This window comes from Somniosus microcephalus, chromosome 18 (assembly GCF_052327205.1).
Source record: "Somniosus microcephalus isolate GS21.2 chromosome 18, FLI_Smic_1.0, whole genome shotgun sequence".
NCBI classification, from domain to species: domain Eukaryota; kingdom Metazoa; phylum Chordata; class Chondrichthyes; order Squaliformes; family Somniosidae; genus Somniosus; species Somniosus microcephalus.
The window spans coordinates 55,292,349-55,317,950 of record NC_141004.1 but is presented as its reverse complement, the minus strand read 5'-3'; the positions used below and the strand labels follow the sequence as shown (position 1 = coordinate 55,317,950).

General features: G+C 47.8%; 1 protein-coding gene across 4 annotated transcripts in view; it reads left to right on the top strand.

Annotated features, from left to right (window-relative positions):
* Positions 1-25,602, top strand: part of LOC147105284 (differentially expressed in FDCP 6 homolog) — a 200,855-nt gene that overhangs the window by 143,207 nt on the left and 32,046 nt on the right. For all 4 annotated transcript variants that reach the window (XM_086011478.1, XM_086011477.1, XM_086011479.1 and 1 more), the window contains 6 exons: positions 447-674; positions 3,236-3,382; positions 3,540-3,648; positions 4,342-4,532; positions 7,199-7,306; positions 10,093-10,259. In XM_086011478.1, the coding sequence (XP_085867604.1) occupies positions 447-674; positions 3,236-3,382; positions 3,540-3,648; positions 4,342-4,532; positions 7,199-7,306; positions 10,093-10,259 (950 nt within the window). The remainder of the gene's footprint in view (positions 1-446; positions 675-3,235; positions 3,383-3,539; positions 3,649-4,341; positions 4,533-7,198; positions 7,307-10,092; positions 10,260-25,602) is intronic.

The window sequence follows — 25,602 nt, the reverse complement described above, 5'->3', positions numbered from 1 at the left end:
GCTCTGAAGGTCAGAATAATTCAGAGCTCCAAAGAAAAACTTCAATTTTATATTCTGAAATTGGTGATTTTTTTCTTTCTTCCAGCGCTGGAACTTTATTTAAAAATGCTGAGATCCTTCCGGTCATGGTTTTTCAAAAAATCAATCCTGGAATGTGGGCGTCGCTGGCAAGGCCAACGTTTATTGCCCATCCTGACCTGCCCTTGCGAAGGTGGTGGTGAGCCGCCGCCTTGAACCGCTGCAGTCTGTGTGGTGAAGGTACTCCTGTAGTGCTGTTAGGGAGGGAGTGCCAGGATTTTGACCCAGCGACGATGAAGGATCGGCGATATACTTCCCAGTCAGGATTGTGTGTAACTTGGAGGGGGATGTACGGCTGATTGAAACGCAATGTTTTGCTTGCGAGCTATATATCTGAATTGCATTATTCTTTGTTGTTGTCACTGTAGGTGGAGTATCTGCTGAAGAAAATCTGCACAGAAATGAACGTGGAGTGGAGTGCAGAGGAGCTGGATGATTTCTTCTCCCAGGAGCCCTTGCAGCAGAATGGAATCACAGTCTGGGTGTTTTTGGAGTGGGTGAATTCTGGGAGATTTACCAGGGGAATTGAAAGCGAGACGGTCACAATGGCAGTGGAGGAGGTCTATCAAGAAATTATTGAGGATGTGCTTAAACAGGCATGTATTTTCAAGTAAACACTCTGGAATTTTTGATTCATTTCACAACTCTTCTTCGCACCTTTGTCTCTGAGTCACAAACACAGGCAGATGGATTTACATTCCTGCTCGACTCTAGTTAAAGATACCTTTATTGATATTATGCGTGCAAGGTAGCTCATACCATTGAGTGAAGGGCTGAGCAGGCTGTGGGTAAAATGTTACTTTATCCTGGTTCCCTAGCTGATAATTAGTTCAAGCCTTTGCAGTTTTGTAAATGAAAATACATAATTATATATAAAAACTGTTATCCTAAACTCCATCCACTAGGGTTCAAACCCTTACAATACACAACTGTCAGGAACTTTACTGTAGGATCCGTTCTTTTCCCAGGGTTCTCAGTTGTTTATAAACTCTTGAAAATTCAATACTAAATTCAGTTACATATTTTGATAAACGAATATATATTCAGATTGCTTAGTGTTAGCTCATTTATTTTGCGCGGTTGTGCATAAGTTGCATTTTAAAGTAAATATTTTGATTCATTTTTAATTTAAATTATTTTTTTGTGGTTCAAATCCACTTTTACTGCTAAGATATTTTTTCCACCTCCCTGCTCAAGCTAAAAGTTTGACACATTAATGGAGTGTTTCCCAAAGGCCTTCATCAGATCTGCTTTATGATTTCCGAGCAATAATAACGACACGTTGGTGTAAAGCTCAATTCTTGATTGATGCCCAGGATGTAGATACATTTCAGAAATGCTGAAGAGCATCTGTTATAGATGTGATACGCGCCCTCCTGTATGCTTCAGAGACATGGACCACATACAGCAGGCACCTCAGTGCACTGGAGAGGTACCACCAACGCTGCCTCCACAAGATCCAAAGATGTGCAGGTTAGGTTGATTGGCTATGATAAAAATTGACCCTTAGTGTTAGGGGGATTAAATACATGGGGATAGGGTGGGATATGTGTTGGTGTAGGGGTTACGGGGATTGGGAGGGATATGTGTCGGTGCAGGCTCGATGGGCCGAAATGGCCTCTATCTGTACTGTGAGGTTTCTGTGATTTCTGTGAAATCCATTAGCAGGATAGGCGCACCAACGTCTGTGTTCTCGCTCAGGCCAACATCCACAGCATCAAAGCTTTGACCACGCTCTATCAGCTCCAATGGACGGGTCACATCGTCCGCATGCCCGATACGAGACTCCCAAAACAAGCGCTCTACTTGGAGCTCCGACACGGCAAGAGAGCCCCAAGTGGGCAGAGGAAACGCTTCAAGGACACCCTCAAAGCCTCCTTGGAAAAAGTGCAACATCCCCACCGACACCTGGGAATCCCTGGCCCAAGACCGCACAAAGTAGAGGAGAAGTATCCGGGAAGGCGCTGAACACCTTGAGTCTCTTCGCCGGGAGCAAGTGGAAGCCAAGCGCAAACAGCGGAAGGGGCGCACGTCAACCCAAGCACCCCACCCACCCACCCCTTAAACCACCGTCTGCCCCACCTGTAACAGGGACTGTAGGTCCCGCATTGGACTCATCAGTCACCTGCGAACTCATTTTTAATGTGGAAGCAAGCCATCCTCGGTTCCGAGGGACTGCCTAAGAAGAGAAGAAGAATAAATGGGATATTATGGAACCGATTTTTTTTTGTGCCCATTATGCTTCATGTGCACCTGTTTATGGAGTGTAACAGACCTGCAAAATTTTAATGTTTTCAGGGGGGCATTCCCTCTTGGAAATGTACCCAGCAGTGGGCATGGGGTAAAGTTGCCATTTGGAGGAAGTGTGCTGAATTGTAAACTTGCTACCTATACCCATAGAGATAGGTGCGCAGACATAGGTTTGTTGCAAGTCCAAATTCATTCAACTATAATATATCAAACCCTTCACCATTAATGCTGGCTGGTATTTTTGATCGATTCTGAGACTCTCGCCTGTTATCTTATTTGATGAGAGCAGGCAGATTGGAGAATCAGGTGTGGAGATCGCTGTTTGTGGTGCTCCTAACTTTCTGATTCAGTGGTCGGAAAATCGGGAGTGCTAACCCCTGCACCCAATTCTCCAATCTGCATTCCCATTGAACATGCCTCTACATTGTGAGCAGCGTCTTGCAATAAGGCTGTAATATTTTTTTTTTTTAAATACTGAGTAAAATTTGAATGAAAGCTATTCATGCAAGAGCAGGTAAACGTGGGCTCCTTTTGCTTCATATACTATTGAAACAAAGGAAACTTGATGATTGTATATTTATAGAAATTGTCACTGCCTTAGCTTCAAATTAGAAAATAATTTAATCACCATATTAAACGAACCCAAAGCAGGGTTTATTAATGGAAGTTATAAGCTACAATAGTCATAATTAATCAGTTGATGCTCCCTACCTGCTGCTCTTAATAACAGAATGCACAATTATTAAGAGCATTTACTAACAGAACAGCTTTGCATCTATCGTTTGTTTTCTGTGTGCTGGTATATTTAATTTACCTTGCCTGTAATCTTATTTATACCCTCAATAACTCGATTGTCAGGTCTGAAGGACTATTGCTGATTTGCTTTCATCTTCCTGTGTTGTGCCAGGGCTACCTGTGGAAGAAAGGCCAGTTGAGGCGCAACTGGACTGAGCGCTGGTTCACCCTCAAACCAAGTATCCTCTGCTACTTTGTGAGTGAAGATCGGAAGGAAAAGAAAGGCTGCATCCCCCTGGACAGGAACTGCTGTGTAGAGGTAGACTTCGTTCACCAACGAACTGATTACGTCATTTCATGGGTCACAAGTTTAGTGAAATATGCCGATTAAACTCTTGTCCGTAACTCACTGGAAATTCTACTGCAGATTCGTAATTCAAGTATATATCTTTATTAATATTGTATTTGTCTTTTAGATTCTGTCAGACCGAGATGGGAAGAGATGTATGTTCTGTGTAAAGACACCATCAAGAACTTATGAGATGAGTGCATCGGACACAAAGCAGCGACAGGAGTGGACAGCAGGTAAAACAGTTAAACTAAGATGTGTTGCCTGTGCTCTGGGTGCACCTTACAGTGCAGAGATTGTATTTAGCAAATTTTGTCAGTGTGTTTAATAGCACAAAGTAGTTATCTGTGGGTAAGCCAGAACTTGGACACTGGCAACCCTCTGTAGACCAATAGATCAAGTGTTATCTGATTACCTTTTGGAGCTGAATGCTAAATGTGCACTCAAATTTGCAGCTCTGGAGAATAATTATTTTTTACAGCGTCTCTCTCCCTCTCAGAACACTCATTCTAGTGTTGTGTGGTTGCAAAGGTGCGAGCAGCCTTTCAGTACCTTACCTAAACAATTGCTTATATCCAAGGAAGCATTGTGCTCAGTGCCCGAGGCCAGGGAGCAGGTCAGAATTAGCCAAGATTCTCATTCTTCATTGCTATTGATTGTTAGCAAGTGGGCATGTGTGAACATCAAGTGAAGACAGCCTTTGGCTTGGCTCTGAATTTCACCTCTCCCTACTGCCCATCAATAGTTGAATAGACCATCACAATCATTGTCTAGTCTCGCCCATGAGGAACGTGCAGTGACGGAAGGCTACTGGTGGACATGTGACCATATATCAACATGAGATAGGACCTCCGGGACAATAGGGGAGGGAATGGAAAAAGATTGGGGAAAAGGACATGGTTTCATTTCCTTTTGGTTTCTGCCTTCAGCCATTCAAACAGCAATACGGTTACAGGCAGAGGGGAAGAAATCTTTGCACAAGGATTTAAAACAGAAAAGACATGATCAACGAGAGCTTCGGGAGAAACGGAAAGCAGCAAAGGAGGAAGAACTTCAGAGACTCAAACAGCTCCAGGAGGAGAAGGAGAGAAAACTGCAGGAACTGGAACTACTTAAAGAGGTAATAGTGGTCGGCAGAGGGTAATGGGAGTGGCATCTTGTAATGAAGAGCAAGAAGGAGCCTGGTAAAATTACTTTGCAAGTATGATTTCTGGCTAAGGTTGACACTCCAGCTACAATGCCTTATCAATATGTGGGTGAAACCCCTAAAGATAAATAATTCAATGTGGTCACATCCTGTCGGAAACATGTGATAGTGCAATGGGACCTCACTGGATGGAACTCCTCGCTACCAAGGTCAAGGTTTATTGACTCACCCTCCTAATCGCTCTGTTGAAGCCATGCAAACAATGCTGCATTGATCTTAAATGGTTTCTGTATTGGTGAGGGACCATTAACAATGCTTATTATATTTGATGTGTCTGTACATCTAGTGAGGCACTCTTTAAATTAGCAAAAACAAAAATGATAAAATGTTACTTTAATTGCTATCGCTAAACAGAAAAGAGCCATTAGTCCCTGTTTGCATTTATTTTAATATCTGTTAATCTATTGACAGTTTATCAGCATTCCTGTTCTGTTTTGGGATCACGGATGGGCACATTTTGTGATGACGTGCAAACAAATGGACTGATGTGGGAGGCTAAAAAGTTTGGTTAAAAAGTGATATAATACAGTAACTTACTTTTGCTCAGAGAATGAACTTTACATCCAGCAGTTGGTTGTTTGTAAGCAGTGTTTTTATGTATTTAATCATTCTTTGTAGGTAAGCTGGTGATGTGAAATAGCTCGCAGCTACAGTTTGTTTTATTAGTTAAGCCAACAAGATTATAATACAATGTAATGGCACCTGAATCGGTGACAACATTTCTAGTTTTATTTCAATCGTTCCTGAAATTGAAATGGCCAGAAGTATAACATTTTCTAAAGACCTTATATAAAGGTCATCCATATGGGCGACATGCTAGCTGTTATCTGACTCCATTACAGATACGATAGATAGGTGGATGGACAGCTAAATAGTGGTAGCATGTCCTTTTAAACCTTCATTAAGAAGAATGCCATTTAAAAGGGCAGTGAAGTCTACATTACAACAACTTGCTGGACTCAGTGGACTTTGTGGTGACAGTATGATTACTCCGCTCAAGACTAAACTATTAATGTTGCTGTGACCTTTCAACTGTGCCACATTTGGTCTTTTTTTCTAGACTTTCTGAATAAATACCAACTCTGTGGTGCTCAAGTCTCTCTTTAAGAGCTTCCCAATGGCTCAGTGAGTTTACCCAGTGAGTAGTGGAGCCATACAGACCAGGAAGGGATCAGTCTGGTTGCCCAGTCTGTGCTGAATGAGTGGACCTCAGTGCGAGTGCGACAAATGGCCACTGGATTCCTGGATTTGAGGAAGGAAAATCAGTTAAGGGCCCTCATCAAACAACTCCTGCTGGAAGTGTGCACACGTGGACTCGGGAGGAGGTCCAGCTGTGTTGCTTCCACGAATGTATAGTCTGCCAACACTCACTGTCAGTCTCACAAATGAAGCTACTTGAGTGAGATACTTGGAAGGCACCTGGTACTCGCAGATTTGTACCCAGAAAAATGTCTTCAGGAGAGTTGGAGAGAAAATTGACGAGGGGGAAAAGCCAACTTTTACTGACTACATCATCTGCTTGGGTGGGTGGGGTTGGGGGGATAGGGTGGCGGTTAATCCTATCTTCAGTTAACAACATTTTGAAACTGTTGAATAAGAAAAGCCATTCACCCCATTGTGTTTGTTCCGTCAAGTGGCTATAATCACAGTAAGCCCCTATTTCAGAGTCATCTGTAACATACATTTACATAGATACATAGATACATAGAAGATAGGAGCAGGAGTAGGCCATTCGGCCCTTCGTGCCTGCTCCGCCATTCGATGAGATCATGGCTGATCCTTTAATTCAGTATCCCGTCCCCGCCTTCTCTCCGTAACCCTTAACCCCTTTTGCCCGTAGAAATATATCTAATTCCCTCTTAAATATATTTAATGAGCTGGCGTACACTGCCCTCTGTGGCAATGAGTTCCACAGGTTCACCACTCTCTGAGTGAAGAAATTCCCCCTCATCTCTGTCCTAAATGGTTTAGCCCTTATCCTTAAATTATGTCCTCTAGTTCTGTTCTCACCCGCCAAGGGAAACATTCCTTCTGCATCCAGTCTGTCTAGACCTGTCAGAATTTTATACACTTCTATGAGGTCCCCTCTCAATCTTCTAAACTCCAGTGTGTACATCCCTAAACTACATAGTCTCTCCTCAAAGCATCTAAAGTCTTGGCTCGTATCTGGCCCCCTCTATATTGGCTAAAGGCACTGGAACTGCTCTTTAAGGCCCTAGAGCGATTTCTCATGTGCCAGTGTTTGTGTGAACACACTTTTTTTCCTCCTTTTCTCGCCCCTCCCCAGCCTGACACTTGCCTCTCATGGCCAGATTTGGTTATTGACACATGGAACTACTGGTCTCCTGAAGGCTATGCGCTGATCAGGGCACTTGTAGGCCCCGGGCTGTTTTACGAGTACTAGTGCCATGTGCTAAGAAGCTTGAGTTGAAAATAGAAAGTACTAAAAGATCAAGATCATTATTTGTTCAGATGCATTTTAATGAGGTTTACTATATTTCATCTTTAAATGATTGAAGTTAATGTCCTGAAATATTAGCTTTTTTCTCTTCCCCCTCCCCCCCCCCACTTCACTCCAGGCTCAGCGCCAGGCAGAAACACTTCTAAAGGAAGAGGAGCAGCGAAGGAAACAGCAGCATGAGGAGATGCAGCGAGCACTGGAAGTACAGCTTCGACAAGCTGAAGAGGTCAGAGGCCAAATACAGGAAACTTTGGTTTATCTGGAGGTTAACTGTCTGGAATGCTCGAGCCATCGGCAAAAATCAGGAGCCGTTTCGTTAGATTTTTTTTCTTTTCGTTGCTTTTTTTTTCACCAGTCAGGCTCTGCAAGGTCTCGCTGAAGCTGTTGCTAAGCTACAGAGACGCTTGCAAGGTACGGCTGACTGTTTAGAAGCTGTTGCTAAGCAACAGGGTTTGTTGCCAGACACGGAGCTCAAAATCTCCATATGTTTCAACATTAGCGCTGGTTTGTCCGGCAGTTTTGATGGGACGGCAACAGCTCGGTCCCGTCGGTGCCGGATAGCACAAAGTTTCCTGTAGACGGGATGAGGTTCATGAATTGGTAACTGAGGAAACTATAGCTGATGGAAGGTTCTTCAGTGAATGTGAGGGGAAGGGCAGAAAACTTAATAACGAAGTCCTTTACTCTGCTCCAAGTCCTGATTTTGCAGTGTGGATCCCAGTCAGTCATCTACTATACATAACCACTATGGTCAACTATTTTTTGTTCTGCTTTTTTTCTGCTGACATACATTTACATTCTTGGATTGTTCCTGTTTTATTCTGCTTTGTGTTAGGAGTTTTGTTTTCACTTTCTTGAAAAGTTAGGAATTTCACTCATTTTTATGTGAGGTGAGGGGGTTCTTAGAATCTTCTAAGTTTTTTTGACCCTCCCTCCATTCTAATCAGTCTTATGTTTCAATTCAGATAATGAATATTTTTAAGAACAATAGTTTGTAATGCCTTTAATGTAGAAAATTGGAGTACTGTGAACAGTTCTGGTCTCCATATTATAAAAAGGAGATAGAGGCACTGGAGAAGATGCAAAAAAGATTTACTAGAATGATACCAGAACTGAGAGGTTATACCCATCAGGGAAGATTGAATAGGCTGGGGCTCTTTTCTCTAGAAACGAGAAGATGGAGCTTTTCAAGATTATGAAAGAGTTTGATAGGGTAGACGTAGAGAAGATGTTTTCACTTGTGGGTGAGACCAGAACTAGGGGGCATAAATATAAGATACCCACGAATAAATCCAAAAGGGAATTCAGGAGAAACTTCTTTACCCAAACAGTGGTTAGAATGTGGAACTCGCTACCACAGGGAGACGTTGAGGCGACTAGCATAGATGCATTCGAGGGCAAGTTAGGTAAACACATGAGGGAGAAGGAAATAGAAGGATGTGTTGATATTGATGGATGAAGAGGGGTGGGAGACTTGTGTGGAGCATAAACACTGACATGGACCTGTTGGGCTGAATGGGCTGTAAATACTTTCCAATACTTTGTAAATTGACTCAAGATGCACCATATGGAGAAAACCGCTGTCTGGCAGTAGTGAGAAAGTTGGGAGAGGTGATCGACAGCATGATCAAATAGATAGGTTTTCAGAAGTCTTTTAAAGGTAGGGGGAGAGGTAGCGAGGCAGAGGGATTTAATTCGGGAGTTCCAGAGGGAAGGGCTCACATGGCTGAAGGTTCTTCCGTCAATGGTGGAACAGAGGGAGGAGGGGATGTACGGGAATCCAGAGTCAGAAGGAAAGGCATGGGATAGGATCCATGGCTAAAGGAGGTTGCAGAGGTAGGGTGTGATGAGGCTATGGAGGGATTTGCAGACAAGGATGGGAATTTTTCATTCAATGTACTGGGGGCAGGGAGCCATTGGAAGTCAGCAATGGTGATGGGTGATCCCAATTTAGTGTGGGACAGAATGTGGGCAGAGGAGTTGTGGACGATTTGCATGGAGAGTGGTGCTTGGACCAGGACACCAGGGAGAAGTTGAGTCTAGAGGTAACCAAAGTGTGTTATGAGGCTTTTGGTGCTAGTGGGAGTGAGGTAGTGACTGATCCTGGATAGGATATGAGATTTGGTAATCGGCTTAGGGTCAAATAGGACACCAGGATTACACACCATCTGATTCAGCTGGAGCGAGCAGTGGGAACAGAGGGAGTTGCTGGCAAAGATGTCGAGTTTTTGGTGGGAGCCAGATAAAATGGATTTAGTCGTCTTTGTGTTCATTTGGCGCAAATTCTGGCTTATCCATGCCTTGATTTCGAACAGCGGTCTGGCAAAATAACGATAGACATGGAGTTGAAAGAAGTGGTGGAGAAGCAGAGCTGGGTGCCAACAGTTTACATATGGAAATTGATCCTATGCCAAAAAGGGGTAGCATGTAAATAAGAAAAAGGAGGGAACCAGAGCAAGGGGCAGGAGGAAAAATCATTGCTGGAGATACACTAGTGTTAATTCAGATAAGTATTTATTGTTAGTATTTTTTATTTTGTGTTGACCAGGATGAGCGGTCTTAGTTGCGGGGAATGCAGCAGCTTTTTTCATGTACCCAGTGTCCGCACCATAGTTACGTGTAGCACGGTTTGGTGCAAGATAAAATTCCCTCCATAATGTTACTCAGCCCCAATCTCAGAAAAGTACCCATGTGATATTTTTCCAGTTCCTGCATCAACACCCTGTGGTCTGTCTGAATGAGATTGTGCTCAATTAGCGATGGATTTGTGCTGCTAGGCAGATGTGCATTAGGAATTGGATTGAGCCAAAGGACCATTACAGTCAGCAGATAGAGGAGATTTTCATCCCATCAGTCAGGGGCAAGATTTCAGAACAGGTCTCAGACGAAAGACCAACACTCTATCCCAATGATCAAGGTACTTTAAATAGACGGGTCAAACCAATCTTAAGGCTATAGGTCACTGATGGGCATAGTTTGCATTTTCATTTGATAACGAGGCTTTCTCTTCAGGCTCGAGCCAGTATGCAAGCAGAGATGGTATTGAAGGAGGCAGAGGCAGACCGTCAGAAAAAACGGATTCATGAACTGGAGGACATGCAGAAACTTCTAGAAGAGGCTCTTCACGCTGAGGTAACTGCTCGGCGGGAAGAGGAAGCAAAGAGATATGCACAGACCAGGTATGAGAAAAATACAAACCTATTTAATAGTGAATGAGAGCTGGCAGTACATTGTCCTACTGTGTGGAGTTCCAGTGGGCAGTACCATGGTGGGGCAGTACATTGTCATACTGTGTGGAGTTCCAATGGGCAGTACCATGGGTGGGGCAGTACATTGTCATACTGTGTGGAGTTCCAATGGGCAGTACCATGGGTGGGGCAGTACATTGTCCTACTGTGTGGAGTTCCAGTGGGCAGTACCATGGTGGGGCAGTACATTGTCCTACTGTGTGGAGTTCCATTGGGCAGTACCATGGTGGGGCAGTACATTGTCCTACTGTGTGGAGTTCCAATGGGCAGTACCATGGGTGGGGCAGTACATTGTCCTACTGTGTGGAGTTCCAGTGGGCAGTACCATGGTGGGGCAGTACATTGTCATACTGTATAGAGTTCCAATGGGCAGTACCATGGTGGGGCAGTACATTGTCCTACTGTGTGGAGTTCCATTGGGCAGTACCATGGTGGGGCAGTACATTGTCATACTGTATGGAGTTCCATTGGTCAGTACCATGGGTGGGGCAGTACATTGACATACTGTGTGGAGTTCCAATGGGCAGTATCATGGGTGGGGCAGTACATTGTCATATTGTGTGGAGTTCCAATGGTCAGTACCATGGTGGGGCAGTACATTGTCATACTGTATGGAGTTCCATTGGTCAGTACCATGGGTGGGGCAGTACATTGTCCTACTGTGTGGAGTTCCATTGGGCAGTACCATGGTGGGGCAGTACATTGTCATACTGTATGGAGTTCCATTGGTCAGTACCATGGTGGGGCAGTACATTGTCATACTGTATGGAGTTCCATTGGTCAGTACCATGGGTGGGGCAGTACATTGTCATACTGTATGGAGTTCCAATGGTCAGTACCATGGTGGGGCAGTACATTGTCATACTGTATGGAGTTCCAATGGGCAGTACCATGGGTGGAGCAGTACATTGTCATACTGTATGGAGTTCCAATGGTCAGTGCCATGGGTGGAGCAGTACATTGTCATACTGTATGGAGTTCCAATGGTCAGTGCCATGGGTGGAGCAGTACATTGTCATACTGTATGGAGTTCCAATGGTCAGTGCCATGGGTGGGGCAGTACATTGTCATACTGTATGGAGTTCCATTGGTCAGTACCATGGGTGGGGCAGTACATTGTCATACTGTATGGAGTTCCAATGGTCAGTACCATGGTGGGGCAGTACATTGACATACTGTATGGAGTTCCAATGGTCAGTACCATGGGTGGAGCAGTACATTGTCATACTGTATGGAGTTCCATTGGTCAGTACCATGGGTGGGGCAGTACATTGTCATACTGTATGGAGTTCCATTGGTCAGTACCATGGGTGGGGCAGTACATTGTCATACTGTATGGAGTTCCATTGGGCAGTACCATGGGTGGGGCAGTACATTGTCATACTGTATGGAGTTCCAATGGTCAGTACCATGGGTGGGGCAGTACATTGTCCGACTGTATGGAGTTCCAATGGGCAGTACCATGGTGGGGCAGTACATTGTCATACTGTATGGAGTTCCATTGGGCAGTACCATGGTGGGGCAGTACATTGTCATACTGTATGGAGTTCCAATGGTCAGTACCATGGTGGGGCAGTACATTGACATACTGTATGGAGTTCCAATGGGCAGTACCATGGGTGGAGCAGTACATTGTCATACTGTATGGAGTTCCATTGGGCAGTACCATGGGTGGGGCAGTACATTGTCATACTGTATGGAGTTCCAATGGTCAGTACCATGGGTGGAGCAGTACATTGTCCGACTGTATGGAGTTCCATTGGGCAGTACCATGGGTGGGGCAGTACATTGTCATACTGTATGGAGTTCCAATGGGCAGTACCATGGTGGGGCAGTACATTGTCATACTGTATGGAGTTCCAATGGTCAGTACCATGGGTGGGGCAGTACATTGTCATACTGTATGGAGTTCCAATGGGCAGTACCATGGGTGGAGCAGTACATTGTCATACTGTATGGAGTTCCAATGGTCAGTACCATGGGTGGGGCAGTACATTGTCATACTGTATGGAGTTCCAATGGGCAGTACCATGGGTGGAGCAGTACATTGTCATACTGTATGGAGTTCCAATGGTCAGTACCATGGGTGGGGCAGTACATTGTCATACTGTATGGAGTTCCAATGGGCAGTACCATGGTGGGGCAGTACATTGTCATACTGTATGGAGTTCCAATGGTCAGTACCATGGGTGGGGCAGTACATTGTCATACTGTATGGAGTTCCAATGGGCAGTACCATGGGTGGAGCAGTACATTGTCATACTGTATGGAGTTCCATTGGGCAGTACCATGGGTGGGGCAGTACATTGTCATACTGTATGGAGTTCCATTGGGCAGTACCATGGGTGGAGCAGTACATTGACATACTGTATGGAGTTCCAATGGGCAGTACCATGGGTGGAGCAGTACATTGACATACTGTATGGAGTTCCAATGGGCAGTACCATGGTGGGGCAGTACATTGTCATACTGTATGGAGTTCCAATGGTCAGTACCATGGTGGGGCAGTACATTGTCCGACTGTATGGAGTTCCAATGGGCAGTACCATGGTGGGGCAGTACATTGTCATACTGTATGGAGTTCCATTGGGCAGTACCATGGTGGGGCAGTACATTGTCATACTGTATGGAGTTCCAATGGTCAGTACCATGGTGGGGCAGTACATTGACATACTGTATGGAGTTCCAATGGGCAGTACCATGGGTGGAGCAGTACATTGTCATACTGTATGGAGTTCCATTGGGCAGTACCATGGGTGGAGCAGTACATTGACATACTGTATGGAGTTCCAATGGTCAGTACCATGGGTGGGGCAGTACATTGTCATACTGTATGGAGTTCCAATGGTCAGTACCATGGGTGGAGCAGTACATTGTCATACTGTATGGAGTTCCAATGGTCAGTACCATGGGTGGAGCAGTACATTGTCATACTGTATGGAGTTCCAATGGTCAGTACCATGGGTGGAGCAGTACATTGTCATACTGTATGGAGTTCCAATGGTCAGTACCATGGGTGGAGCAGTACATTGTCATACTGTATGGAGTTCCAATGGGCAGTACCATGGATGGGGCAGTACATTGTCATACTGTATGGAGTTCCAATGGTCAGTACCATGGGTGGAGCAGTACATTGTCATACTGTATGGAGTTCCAATGGGCAGTACCATGGGTGGGGCAGTACATTGACATACTGTATGGAGTTCCAATGGGCAGTACCATGGGTGGAGCAGTACATTGTCCTACTGGCTCTGAATTTATGGTCGGTGACGTAGCTACAGTGTACGCCGCCGACAGCTGAACGAAATCCGCACTTGCCTCGTGCGAACCCCCCTTCGTGAAGTTGCTTTCAGACGCTGCGGAGTTTTGCGCAGCGCAGTGGCCCACGGATCCCAGGGACGCACTGTTGTGCGTGTGCAAACCGGGGATCACGTGGAGCAGAGCTCCTTTCACTTCCTGACTCTTAGGCAATTGGGAAACATAGAAATCTCTGACGAGACAGCATTAAGCTTTGCAAAAAGTCCATCTAAGCAGCTGGCCTGGTTTTATTTTTACTGTTCCCACGGCGCTTTCAAAGAGATTGCTGAAGCGTCTTTCTTCGATTTGCATTCATTTTGCTACATTAAACAATTTGATGTCTGGCTTTGGCTTTTAAAATGCTTTTTTATTAATAAATTACAATCATTGCAATAGTATTTAATACACAAACCAAGATTTCAACATTAATAGAATTCGATCAATCACTGAAAAGTCTTGAGATACTTTTTACTGAAGGTGTCTTTAAAACCATAAAACTACATTAGGATGCATTTTATGGGCTGTAGCATAAACCTAGCTCAAAATGATACAATTTTCTCATCCCCCCCCCCCACCACCCACGCTGTCCAATAGGCTCCTGCGTCTGTTTGCACCAGTCATAAACATTTTCAGGACTATTAATGCACCGTAGGTGGCCCACCTTTTCGCCAGCACATTGGTTTCAATGGGCAGGTGAAATGTGCAGCAAAGCCGATGCGGAGTCGGAACTTGACAGATCGCAAGTTCGGGATTTAGCGCATGCGGAAATCCCAAACTTGCGGTCAATTTCAAAGGCAGTATGACGTCGTATTCTGAGAGTACACCATCATACCGACTGCGAATTCAAGGCCACTGTATGGCAGTACCGTGGCTGGGGCAGTACATTGATAGGATTTTGGGGTCACATTCACCAGCCTGCACCCCACTGAGCTCCAAATTTAAGTCATGTTGCTGTGAGGAAGGAGTATGTCCACAGGAGAAAATCAGCAGCTAAGTATCAAGAACTCTAACGATTCTTGCAACTCCTCTTGGCAACTTTTGATCCAAATCATTGTGAATTCTGCTGAGTGTAGATCCATAGCATTGGCTCTGGGTCCCATTAAACCTTCGCAACAGTTCACTCATCTGAAAATGATGCAAAGTTGTTTGAAGTGACACTACTCACATAGTTGTGTGATTGACTGGGACATAAAATTCACACTGTGATCTGGCAGAATTCTTTCTGGGAGCCTGACTTGCGAAAGCTCCTCAGCATTGGCTGTGGCCTGAGAGCTGCCACATCTAGATACTTCGATGCATAATCCATCATTGTCGATACATGGCGTTTCTCAGATTTAATTCCGCTGTGTATCTGCCCGCTCTTTCTTAATGGTATTGTTGGTAATGTACTGTTACTTAATTTCCCAATCTCCCATTTTGACATGTTTTACAATAATGTGCCACATCCTTGGCAACGCACCTCCACATTTGGATCAGCATTTCCTCGTAGGTCTCCGTAACGCTCGGCTTGTTCAGCCATCCCGTGTAAGGTTGAGCAACCCCACCTGTAAATTATTTGGAACAGTTTCCAAAAACGAATCCTTTAACACCAATTCACTGAATTCATCAAAATTGTTGTGTACACCAATCTGCTGAAGGACAGACCGCTGTGCTGCTGCAGCGCGGCGGGTGCCCTGGCGATGCCTGGCTGACACAGCAAGTGTGGCAGCAGTGAGTGCCCGTACTGCCCTGGTCTGTGCCCACATCAGACCAGCCAGTGACTGCATGGCACCACTGATCACCTGGCGACTCGCGGACTGCTCTGCCCCGAAATCGGACCGACTCGCGGACTGTTCTGCCCCGAATTCTGCCTGACTCGCGGACTGTTCTGCCCCGAATTCTGCCCGACTCGCGGACTGTTCTGCCCCGAATTCGGCCCGACTCGCGGCCTGTGCTGCTTCGAATTGCTCGAAACTCCTGGCCTGTGAGGCGCCGAAATCGGCCACACTATGAGCCAGGGACTCGATGGCCTCAGGCAACCGTGCCACAACCCCCATGAACTCGGTGTGCCGGCGATCCGAGTCCACAGACATTTGATCGAGGAGGCGCACCTCCTTGGCGAGGACCGTCTCCGGACTGGAGGCCGGACTCTCCCTCTGGGGAGAAGGCCGCCGAGCTGGCCGACCCTTCCCGCGTTGCTGGATGCCACTGGGCCCAGCAACTACACTCCCCTGCGACCCTTCCCTCCTCTGGGAAGAAGGCCGCCGAGCTGGCCGACCCTTCCCGCGTTGCTGCACGCCACTGGGCACAGGAGCTACACTCCCCTGCGACACTTCCCCCTGGCTGTTCTCCAGGGAAGACGTGTCCCCTCCATTGGCATCCCCTGGCGCGGCTGAGGGTTCCCCTGATGGGCCGCCTTGCTCTTCCTCTTCCTCCTCCTCCTCCTCCGAGGGGCTGTCACTGGCAGCTTCAGGGACCTCCTCCTCACCATCTGAAAGCAGGAAGGCACAAGAGTAGCTTTAGAGTGAGGAGAGGGCGTCAGCGAGGGAGGCATGAGTGGTGGCATTCAGTGCATTGGTCGGACAGTGGCAAAGGATGTAGATCTGATGCGCAAGTGGGACGAGAGAGGTCCAAAAGGTGATGTCCTTACCATTGGTGCCCAGAACAGGGTCGGCATCTCCAGATGCAACGGAGCCAATCACCCGGGCACCCATGAGGCTACCCACGCGCTCTTCAAGGTCACTGAGCTGCTGGATCTGGGGACCGCCTCCCCCGGTCACAGTCCGGCTCTTCTGATTGTGTGCCAGCTTGGCCTGCAAGAGAAAGGACGGCCTCTAAGTACAGTGTGGTGCCCAGATCTTGTGTGCACTGCCTCCCATGGTCGAATAGCTTGGCCAGTGTGTAAAGTGCAGAATGTGCAATTGATGTTCATGCCAGTCCCATAGCTGCTGGATGATGGCTGGCCATTAGGGCTTTTAGGTCCCTTTGCCCATAATGTGAGGTGCACATGCAAGGATGAGGAGGACACTGGAAAGGGGACTCACCCTGACAATCCTTGTGAGGTCATTGAACTTTTTCCAGCATTGGACACCAGTCCTGGGGACCTCGCTGTTGGATGTGACCCTGTGGGCGACCTCCCTCCAGGCTTTCCTGTAGACGCTGGTGGCAGGCTTCTTGCCACTGTCCGGGAACAAGAGTTTGCGTCTCCTCTCCAAAGCCCTAACCAGCACCCTCAAATCATGGCCAGTGAAGCGCTGTGCTCGTTCACGGGCCTTCTGCATCTTTCCCGGCGCTATTTCTGTTCAGCAGCAGTGTTTAGGCCTAGCTGGAGGGCTGCAGTGTCCAGGGCGTGGCAGCAGACGAACTCGACCCTTCCCCCTTTAAGAGCTGGCCGGCGCCAGGGTGTCTGCTGTCAATCAAGAAATGACCGCACCTGCGCTGCGCCCGGCCTCGGCGGTTTAGCTCAGCACCGCCGGCTTTGCGCCTAAAGATAGTTGTGTAATGCCAGTTTTAGCGCTCGAGCAAACTCTTAGGGCGAAGCTACTGAATATCGGCGAAGTGGCCTCGACTTTGCGCCGGGCGCAAACTTTACCGGCCGCCCGACTTTTCCGCCCCAAAAGTGGCTATACTGAATTTCTAGGCCATTATGTTTATATTGTAGGTATTCGGGTTTACCGATGTAGGTATTGGATGAATTCCTACTTAATAATCGAGTTCGACTCCAGGAGAACAATCAAAAAGGTTTTTAATGCAGGAACAGAGGAATTCTAACAGGTTGCAGAGCTAGGTACAGGAGAGCCATAAAATAGGTCTTCACCAGACGGAGATGCCACGAGGACTGACTAGCTAGTCCCGTGGATTGCGTGATGACGTCATCGCGTTCTTCCCGCGCTTGGGTAGTCACGTGACTTGCGTGATGACGTCATCGCGTTTGCCCGCACTTGGGACGGTCACGTGATGTGCGACGTGACGTCATCGCGTTTGCCCGCACTCCCAAAGGAGGAAAGCCCCGCACCGGCTACATCGTTACGTTAAAGGGAATTATGTACGGTAAGTAAGGGACACTCGGTGGTACCGCTACATGCGCCCCCCCAGAATTCGCTTTAACGGACGTCGAACGGTGAGGTGGTCTGACGAGCCTGTCTGAACGACTCCTGTAGTCTCGAGACGGAGAATGCTGGGTGGCTGACGGTCTGGCGGGCGGTCGTACTTAAGTTGGCGTAACGACGATGGGTGGTCGGTGGTCTCGGCGGTCGTGCTGTCTCGACTTGGCGGGCGAGGTCCAAATATGTGCTGGTCGTGAGCGGATCCTTGCGTGCGTCGTGGCGGATAAAATGTATCCAGCCTTGCGAAGGACCGTGGCGTCATGGCGAATAAAACGTATTCAGCCATGCGAAGGACCATGGAAGCGTGTGACCTCTGTAGCCCGTGGTTCGAAGCGGGCGCCAGGGCGAAACAGCTGGCCGCGTCATAGTGACTGGCAGGTTGGGAAAAGGTCCCCAGTCTGACGAAATCTGCAGGAACGCCGAACGGGTGATCCAGGAGGAAAAAAACGTGGGTCTGGGCAGGTCGGTGAACTCGCCGACAGGCGAGCGAACTCTCCGGCAGTCGGGAACGCACGGAACGGTGCGTGCCGTAGTGCTACTATGGGAACACAGAAGAGAGTGAACCGTTGCTGCGTTGATCAGTGATCGGTGATGACAGCAATTTTCGCGAGGCCGATCGCGGCCGCGGGATGCCCGTTGGACCCGTCCTCGATGGTCGCAGCGTCAGTAGATGTTTGCTTTTGTTGAGGGGAAAACTGTAGAGAGGGCGGCAACGCTTCTAGTTGTTGTTGATTGCGGTAGGGGGAAAAACTGCCGGGAGGGCGGCAACGCTTCTAGTTATTGTTGATTTCGGTAGGGGGAAAAACTGCCGAGAGGGCGGCAACGCTTCTAGTTATTGTTGATTTCGGTAGGGGGAAAAACTGCCGGGAGGGCGGCAACGCTTCGCCGTCGCGCCGAAAAGTGTGGTAGAAAAGACAGATCAGCAGGCTGACGGGCTGGTGCAGCATCGGCGGGGGATGGGTCCTCGTGGTTTGCGAGGGGCGAGTCCTCGTGGGTTGTGAGGGGTGAGTCCTCGTGGGTTGCGAGGGGCGAATCCTCGTGGATTGCGTGGGGCGAGTCCTCGTGGGTTGCGAGGGGTGGTTTGCGAGGACTGAGTCCTCGTGGCCTCTCCGCCGGGGCGTGCTCCGATCCTGTGAGCCCGTAAACGTGCTGTACCCGCGCTGTGAGGGTGTTATACTTGCTGTTCTGCCGTGGGGCTGTTGAAGAGGCTGACGCTCCGAAAGTCGGTAGAGCTGTCGAAAACGGAGACCGTATCCAGATACGTGGTCTGCGCCGTATCGATGTTGCACAGGGCGAACGGGGCTTCTACCAGGATAAAGCACGAGGGCGGTTGTTGCTCCCAGTGTTGCGGTAGCTGAGCGAAACAGCTTTGGCTTCCAGGCGTGCTTCTTTCGTGAAAAACGTTCACGAAAAATCGGGGTCCGGCTGCGCTGCTTTTGTGAAAAACGTTCACGAAAAACGGGGTCACCAATGTAGGTATTGATGAGCTCCCGTCCTCACGTCATTGGTCACCAATTGTAGGAATTGGTGTTCGTCGGTTGTTGTTCGTCGTGCCGTTCTTCTGAGAAAACGTTCACCGAGACGGGGTTCAGGCTGTGCGCTTCTTCCGTGAAAAACATTCACCGAGACGGGGTCACCAATTGTAGGTATTCGGGTTTACCGATGTAGGTATTGGATGAATTCCTACTTAATAATCGAGTTCGACTCCAGGAGAACAATCAAAAAGGTTTTTAATGCAGGAACAGAGGAATTCTAACAGGCTGCAGAACTAGGTACAGGAGAGCCATAAAATAGGTCTTCACCAGACGGAGACGCCACGAGGACTGACTAGCTAGTCCCGTGGATTGCGTGATGACGTCATTGCGTTCTTCCCGCGCTTGGGTAGTCACGTGACTTGCGTGATGGCGTCATCACGTTTGCCCGCGCTTGGGACGGTCACGTGATGTGCGATGTGACGTCAACGCGTTAACCCGCGTCATCGCGTTTGCCCGCACTCCCAAAGGAGGAAAGCCCCGCACCGGCTACATCGTTACGTTAAAGGGAATTATGTACGGTAAGTAAGGGACACTCGGTGGTACCGCTACAATATCATCATAAATACATTAAAAACTACAAAATTCTGAAAAAAGGGGACACTAAATTCATCCATGAGATTAACTACTATACGTTGGAAATGCTTCAAAGAGGTTCCCCAGGCACAGGCCTGCCTCTCTATCTGGAGTGTCATAGTTCTGCCCTGTTCCCGGAGCTTTGCGCCTTCAGGTGGGTTGAGGAGTTGTAGCGCCTGTTTGACAAATTCTGCATGTGTGCAAAAGCGAGATGCACTGTGGTGGTTGCCATTTTCAGGCCTCTCCTGCAGAACTACAATATCCAGAATGCACTGTGACAAGCCATATAACATAATGACCAGAAAGAAAATGAGATGAGATGAAATTAATTTTTTGGTTTTCTGCACCTTCCCCCCACCCCCCCCCCCCCCCCACTTCCTCTAAAAGGAGTGACTGATGTTGAGGCACATTTCATGGACACAAGAAGCCCTCCAGTGCCTTGTCCATGGTGGCATTCCTCGTCTGAATTTACACAAGTAGCAGTAGGCCACTTGACAGTAAGAGGCATCACAGCATAGGAACAGGACTCGACCATTCAGCTCCATGGGCCTGTTCCGCCATCCAGTGAGATCATGGCTAAACTGTATCTTAGCTCCGTCCACCTGCTATATCCTTTAATAATAAAATAGCAAAATACTGCGGATGCTGGAAATCTGAAATAACAACAGAAAATGCTGGAAACACTCAGCAGGCCAGGCAGCATCCGTGGAGAGAGAAACAGAGTTATCCTTTTGTACCCTTGTCCAGCAAAAATCTAGCGATCTCAGATTTAAAATGATTAATTGAGCTAGCATCTATTCCTTTTTGTGGGACTGAGTTCCACATTTCTTCCACCCTTTGCGCGAAGAAGTGTTTCCTAACTTCTCTCCTGAATGGCCTGGCTCTGATTTTAAGGTTATGTCCTTTTTTCCTAGACTCCCCCACCAGCGGGAAACATTTCTCTCTATCCTATCAATTCCTTTCAAAATCCTAAAACCTTCAAACAAATCACCCCTTAACCTTCCATATTCCAGGGTACACAAGCCTAGTTTATGTAATCTCTCCTCGTAAGTTAACACTTGGAGCCCTGGTAACATTCTGGTGGATCTGCGCTGCCCTCCTTCCAAGGCCAATATATCCTTTCTAAGGTGCGGTTCCCAGAACTGTACACAGTACTCCAGATGTGGTCTTACCAGGGCTTTGTATAACTGCAGCAAAACCTCCTCCTCCTTTATATTTTAGCCCACTTGTTATAAAGGTTAACGTTCCATTAGCCTTTTTGATTACTTTTTGTACCTGACTACTACATTTTAGTGATCTGTGTACACGGACCCCTAAATCTCTTTGGACCTCCACTGTTCCTAGCTTTTCACCATTTAAATATTATACGGATCGATCCTTTTTTGGGCCAAAATGGATGATCTCACACTTACCTGCATTGAAATCCATCTGCCACAGTTTTGCCCACTCACTTAATCTATCAATGCCTCCTTGTAATTTTATGCTCCCGTCTACACTACTTACTGTACCACCAATCTTTGCGTCACCGGCAATCTTGGATATATGGCTTGCTATTGTGTTATCGAAGTCATTAATAAATATAATGACTAGCTGAGGCCCCAGCACAGATCCTTGTGGGACCCACTAGTCAGTACCTTCCAATTCAAGTGCACAAGAGAGCAGAATCTGATTGTGTCTTTACCAGCAGGCCACACACATGCCTTTACTAACAAGTAGATAGAAGCGGGAACCATTGCTGTTTTATTTTCCTCCTCCGGTGTGCAGGGGTGTGGGTAAGTGGAGTTGAGGTGCAGATCAGCCATAATCTAATTGGATGGCAGAGCAGGCCTGAGGAGTTGAATGGCCGGCTTCTGTTCCTAATGTTCCTGTGATACTGAAACCAATTATAGTGCCCCCCCCCCCCCTCGCTGGCCCTGCTGAAATCAGCTAACTGAGCGCAGATCAGGAACTGAATCTGGATCCTTTTGGTCTGTACGACCAAAAATCACATCATGTGGTATATTTATCCACAAGTCATCAGGGGAATCACTTGGCTGAGCATTTATTTGAAAAATATAAATGCAAGTGCTGGCCGACTCTGTGTGTAAATCAACAGCAGCCTGACTGGTGAACATTTTTCTCCAACTTTTACATTCTTAAAGACATTCGTAGTAGCATGAACTACACCCGGAGGCAGAGCGCATCGAGAGTATTTCAACTGCGGTCGGGTCTCAAGCAAGCTGGCTTGAGGCAGACGAGCTCATGCTGACCTTGTTTTTGCATCTGTCTCGAATTCTCTTTCAAGTCTCTCGTAGATCACAGTGGTACGAAAGCAGAATGAAATCCACATCTCCTTCCTTTGAAGCTTGAAACTCACTGAAAGATAGGTTTTGTAAGAATAACTGTTGTTGCTTCACCTGGTCATGATGACAAACGGGAGCGCAATCAAAGGAAGCCACCATACTACTTCAAACAAGGAATTGCAGGATTCTGAGTTATGTAAATAATGTGGGTGAAGCTCCTCCGATGGCTGAGCTGGTTGCAGCAATGAGGAGCTGAGCAATATAGACCAGGAAGATCTCACTTTTGATCCCTGGACTCTGCTGAGTCAATTGATCTCCGTCGTGGAGTCGTCGTCTTAGGCAGTCCCTCGGGACCGAGGATGACTTGCTTCCACATTAAAAATGAGTTCTCAGGTGACTGATGAGTCCAATGCGGGATCTACAGTCTCTGTCACAGGTGGGGCAGACGGTGGTTGAAGGGGCGGGTGGGTGGGGTGCTTGGGTTGACGTGCGCTCCTTGCGCTGTTTGCGCTTGGCTTCCGCTTGCTCCCGGCAAAGAGACTCGAGGTGTTTGCTGCCTTCCCGGATGCTTCTCCTCCACTTTGTGCAGTCTTGGGCCAGGGATTCCCAGGTGTTGGTGGGGATGTTGCACTTTTTCAAGGAGGCTTTGAGGGTGTCCTTGAAGCGTTTCCTCTGCCCACTTGGAGCTCTCTTGCCGTGTCAGCGCTCCAAGTAGAGCGCTTGCTTTGGGAGTCTCGTATCGGGCATGCGGATGATGTGACCTGTCCATCGGAGCTGATCAAGCGTGGACAAAGCTTCGATGCTGGAGATGTTGGCCTGAGCGAGAACACTGTCGTTGGTGTGCCTATCCTGCCAATGGATTTGCAGGATCTTGCGGAGGCAGCGTTGGTGGTACCTCTCCAATGCTTTGAGGTGCCTGCTGTACATGATCCATGTCTCTGAGGCATTACAGGAGGGCGGATATCACTACTGCTCTGTAGACCATGAGCTTAGTGCCGGGTTTGAGGTCCTGGTCTTCAAACACACTCTTCCTCAGGCGGCCGAAGGCTGCACTGGCACACTGAAGGCGATGTTGGGCTTGGTCATCGACGTCTGCCCTTGTTGACAGTAGGCTCCCGAGGTATGGAAAGTGATCCACGTTGTCCAAGGCCTTGTCGTGGATTTTGATAATCGGGGGGCAGTACTGTGTGGCGGGGGCAGGTTGGTAGAGGACCTTTGTCTTACGAATGTTTAGTGTAAGGCCCATGCTCTCGTACGCTTCGGTGAAGGTGTTGACGATGGTTTGGAGTTCAACCTCCGAGTGAGCGCAGACGCAAGCGTCGTCTGCATACTGTAATTCAACGACAGAGGATGGGACGACCTTGGATTGGACTGGAGGTGACGGAGGTTGAACAGTTTCGTGTTTGTTCTGTAAATTAGCTCCACTCCAGCGGGGAGCTTACTGAGGGTGAGATGGAGCATTGCAGCAAGGAAGATCGAGAAGAGCGTTGGTGCGATGACACAGCCTTGCTTGACGTTGGTCGGTACGTGAATTGGGTCTGTGGTGGAACCGTTGGTCAGGATCACGGCTTGCATGTCGTCATGAAGCAGGTGGAGGATGGTGACAAACTTTTGAGGGCAGCCTAATTTGAGGAGCACACTCCATAATCCCTCACGGTTGACAGTGTCGAAGGCCTTTGTGAGGTCAAAGAAAGCCATGTATGGTGGTTGGTGCTGTTCCCTGTATTTCTCTTGTAATTGACGCGCAGTGAAGATCATGTCCATTGTGCCCCTTAGTGGGCGGAATCTGCATTGTGACTCTGGGAGGAGCTCTTCAGCCACTGGGAGAAGGCGATTGAGGAGGATTCTTGCGATGACTTTCCCTGTGGCAGACAGCAGGGAGACTCCTCTGTAATTACCGCAATCGGACTTGTCACCTTTCTTGAAGATGGTCACAATTACGGTGTCTCCGAGATCCCCTGGCATGCTCTCCTCCTTCCAGATAAGAGAAATGAGTTCATGAATTCACACCAGTAGTGCTTCTCCGCCATGCTTTAATGCCTCGGCAGGGATTCCATCTGCTCCTGGGGCCTTGTTGTTCTTCAGTTGTCGGATGGCCCTTTCAACCTCATGCCAGGCTGGGGTTGTGCTGAGATGGTGGCGGGTAGCATGCTGCGGGATGGAATTGAGGACACTCGCGTCAAAGACAGAGTCTCGGTTAAGGAGATCTTCGAAGTGCTCCTTCCAGCAGGCACTGACTGCCTCCCTGTCCTTGATGAGTACCTCTCCATTCTTGGCCCGCAGTGGGGTAAGACCTTGGGTGCTTGGGCCGTAGGTGGTCTTGAATGCGCTAAAGAATCCACACACATCGTGGTTGTTGGCTAGCTGCTAGATTTCCTGTGCTTTCTCCTCCCACCATCTGTTCTTTAGGTCGCGAGTTTTTTGTTGGACCTCTGCCTTCAGGCATCTGTAGAGCTGCTTTCTTGCTCTTGAGTTCTGTTGCTGTTTCCAGATCAGGAATGCCTTGCGCTTGCGGCTTATTAGCTCCTGGATCTCCTGGTCATTCTTGTCAAACCAGTCTTGGTGTTTCCTGGTCGAATGACCGAGCGTCTCTCCACAGGTGCTGAATGTGGAGGCCTTGAGTGCAGACCAGGCGCTGTGGGCACTCTGTGTCTCTGCATCACTGGGAGTCGTCAGGTTGTTTGTGAGGCGCAGGTTGAATGGGGCTTTCTTAGCAGGGTCTTTGAGTGCTCCAGCATTGATTTTCCTGTGGCATTGTTTCTGTTGCTGCCGCTGTTTTGGGGCTATATTGATGGAGATGACTGAGAGAATTAGGCGGTGGTCTGTCCAGCAGTCGTCCGCTCCTGTCATGGCGCGGGTGACGCGGACCTCCTTGCGGTCCCTCGCTCGAACGATGATATAGTCCAGCAGATGCCAGTGCTTGGAGCGAGGGTGCTGCCATGAAGCCCTGTACTTGTCTCTCTCACGGAGGAGCTGAGCAACATAGACCAGGAGGATCTCACTTTTGATCCCTGGACTATGCTGAGTCAATTGATCTCAGTCGTGGAGTAACCAGATAGACAGACGCTATTCAAATTGCTTCTCTGATAACGTTGTTGGTCTTCTATTTTATTATTTGAGTGCTAAAGGAGTTATGAACTCCCCCATGGCACAGTAAGTAGCTGACCCCTAAGCACCGGGAAGATTACACTGTGAAGGAAGATGACTTCATAGAATCATAGAACAGTACAGCACAGAAGGAGACCATTTGGCCCATAGAGTCTGCGCCGGCTCTTTCGAAGAGCTATCCCATTAGTCCCACTCCCCCGCTCTTTTCCCATATCCCTGCAATTTAGACTTGGGCAAAGGTGGAAATTATGAGATCTCTCGAACAGGAAATGCTGGTGGACATTTAGCCTGTGGTGTGATTGGCATTCCTAAACAATGAAATGGCTAAAGAATGAAATGATTATATATTAAACATAATTTAATAGGACAAAGTCAGCATGGTTTTATGAAGGGG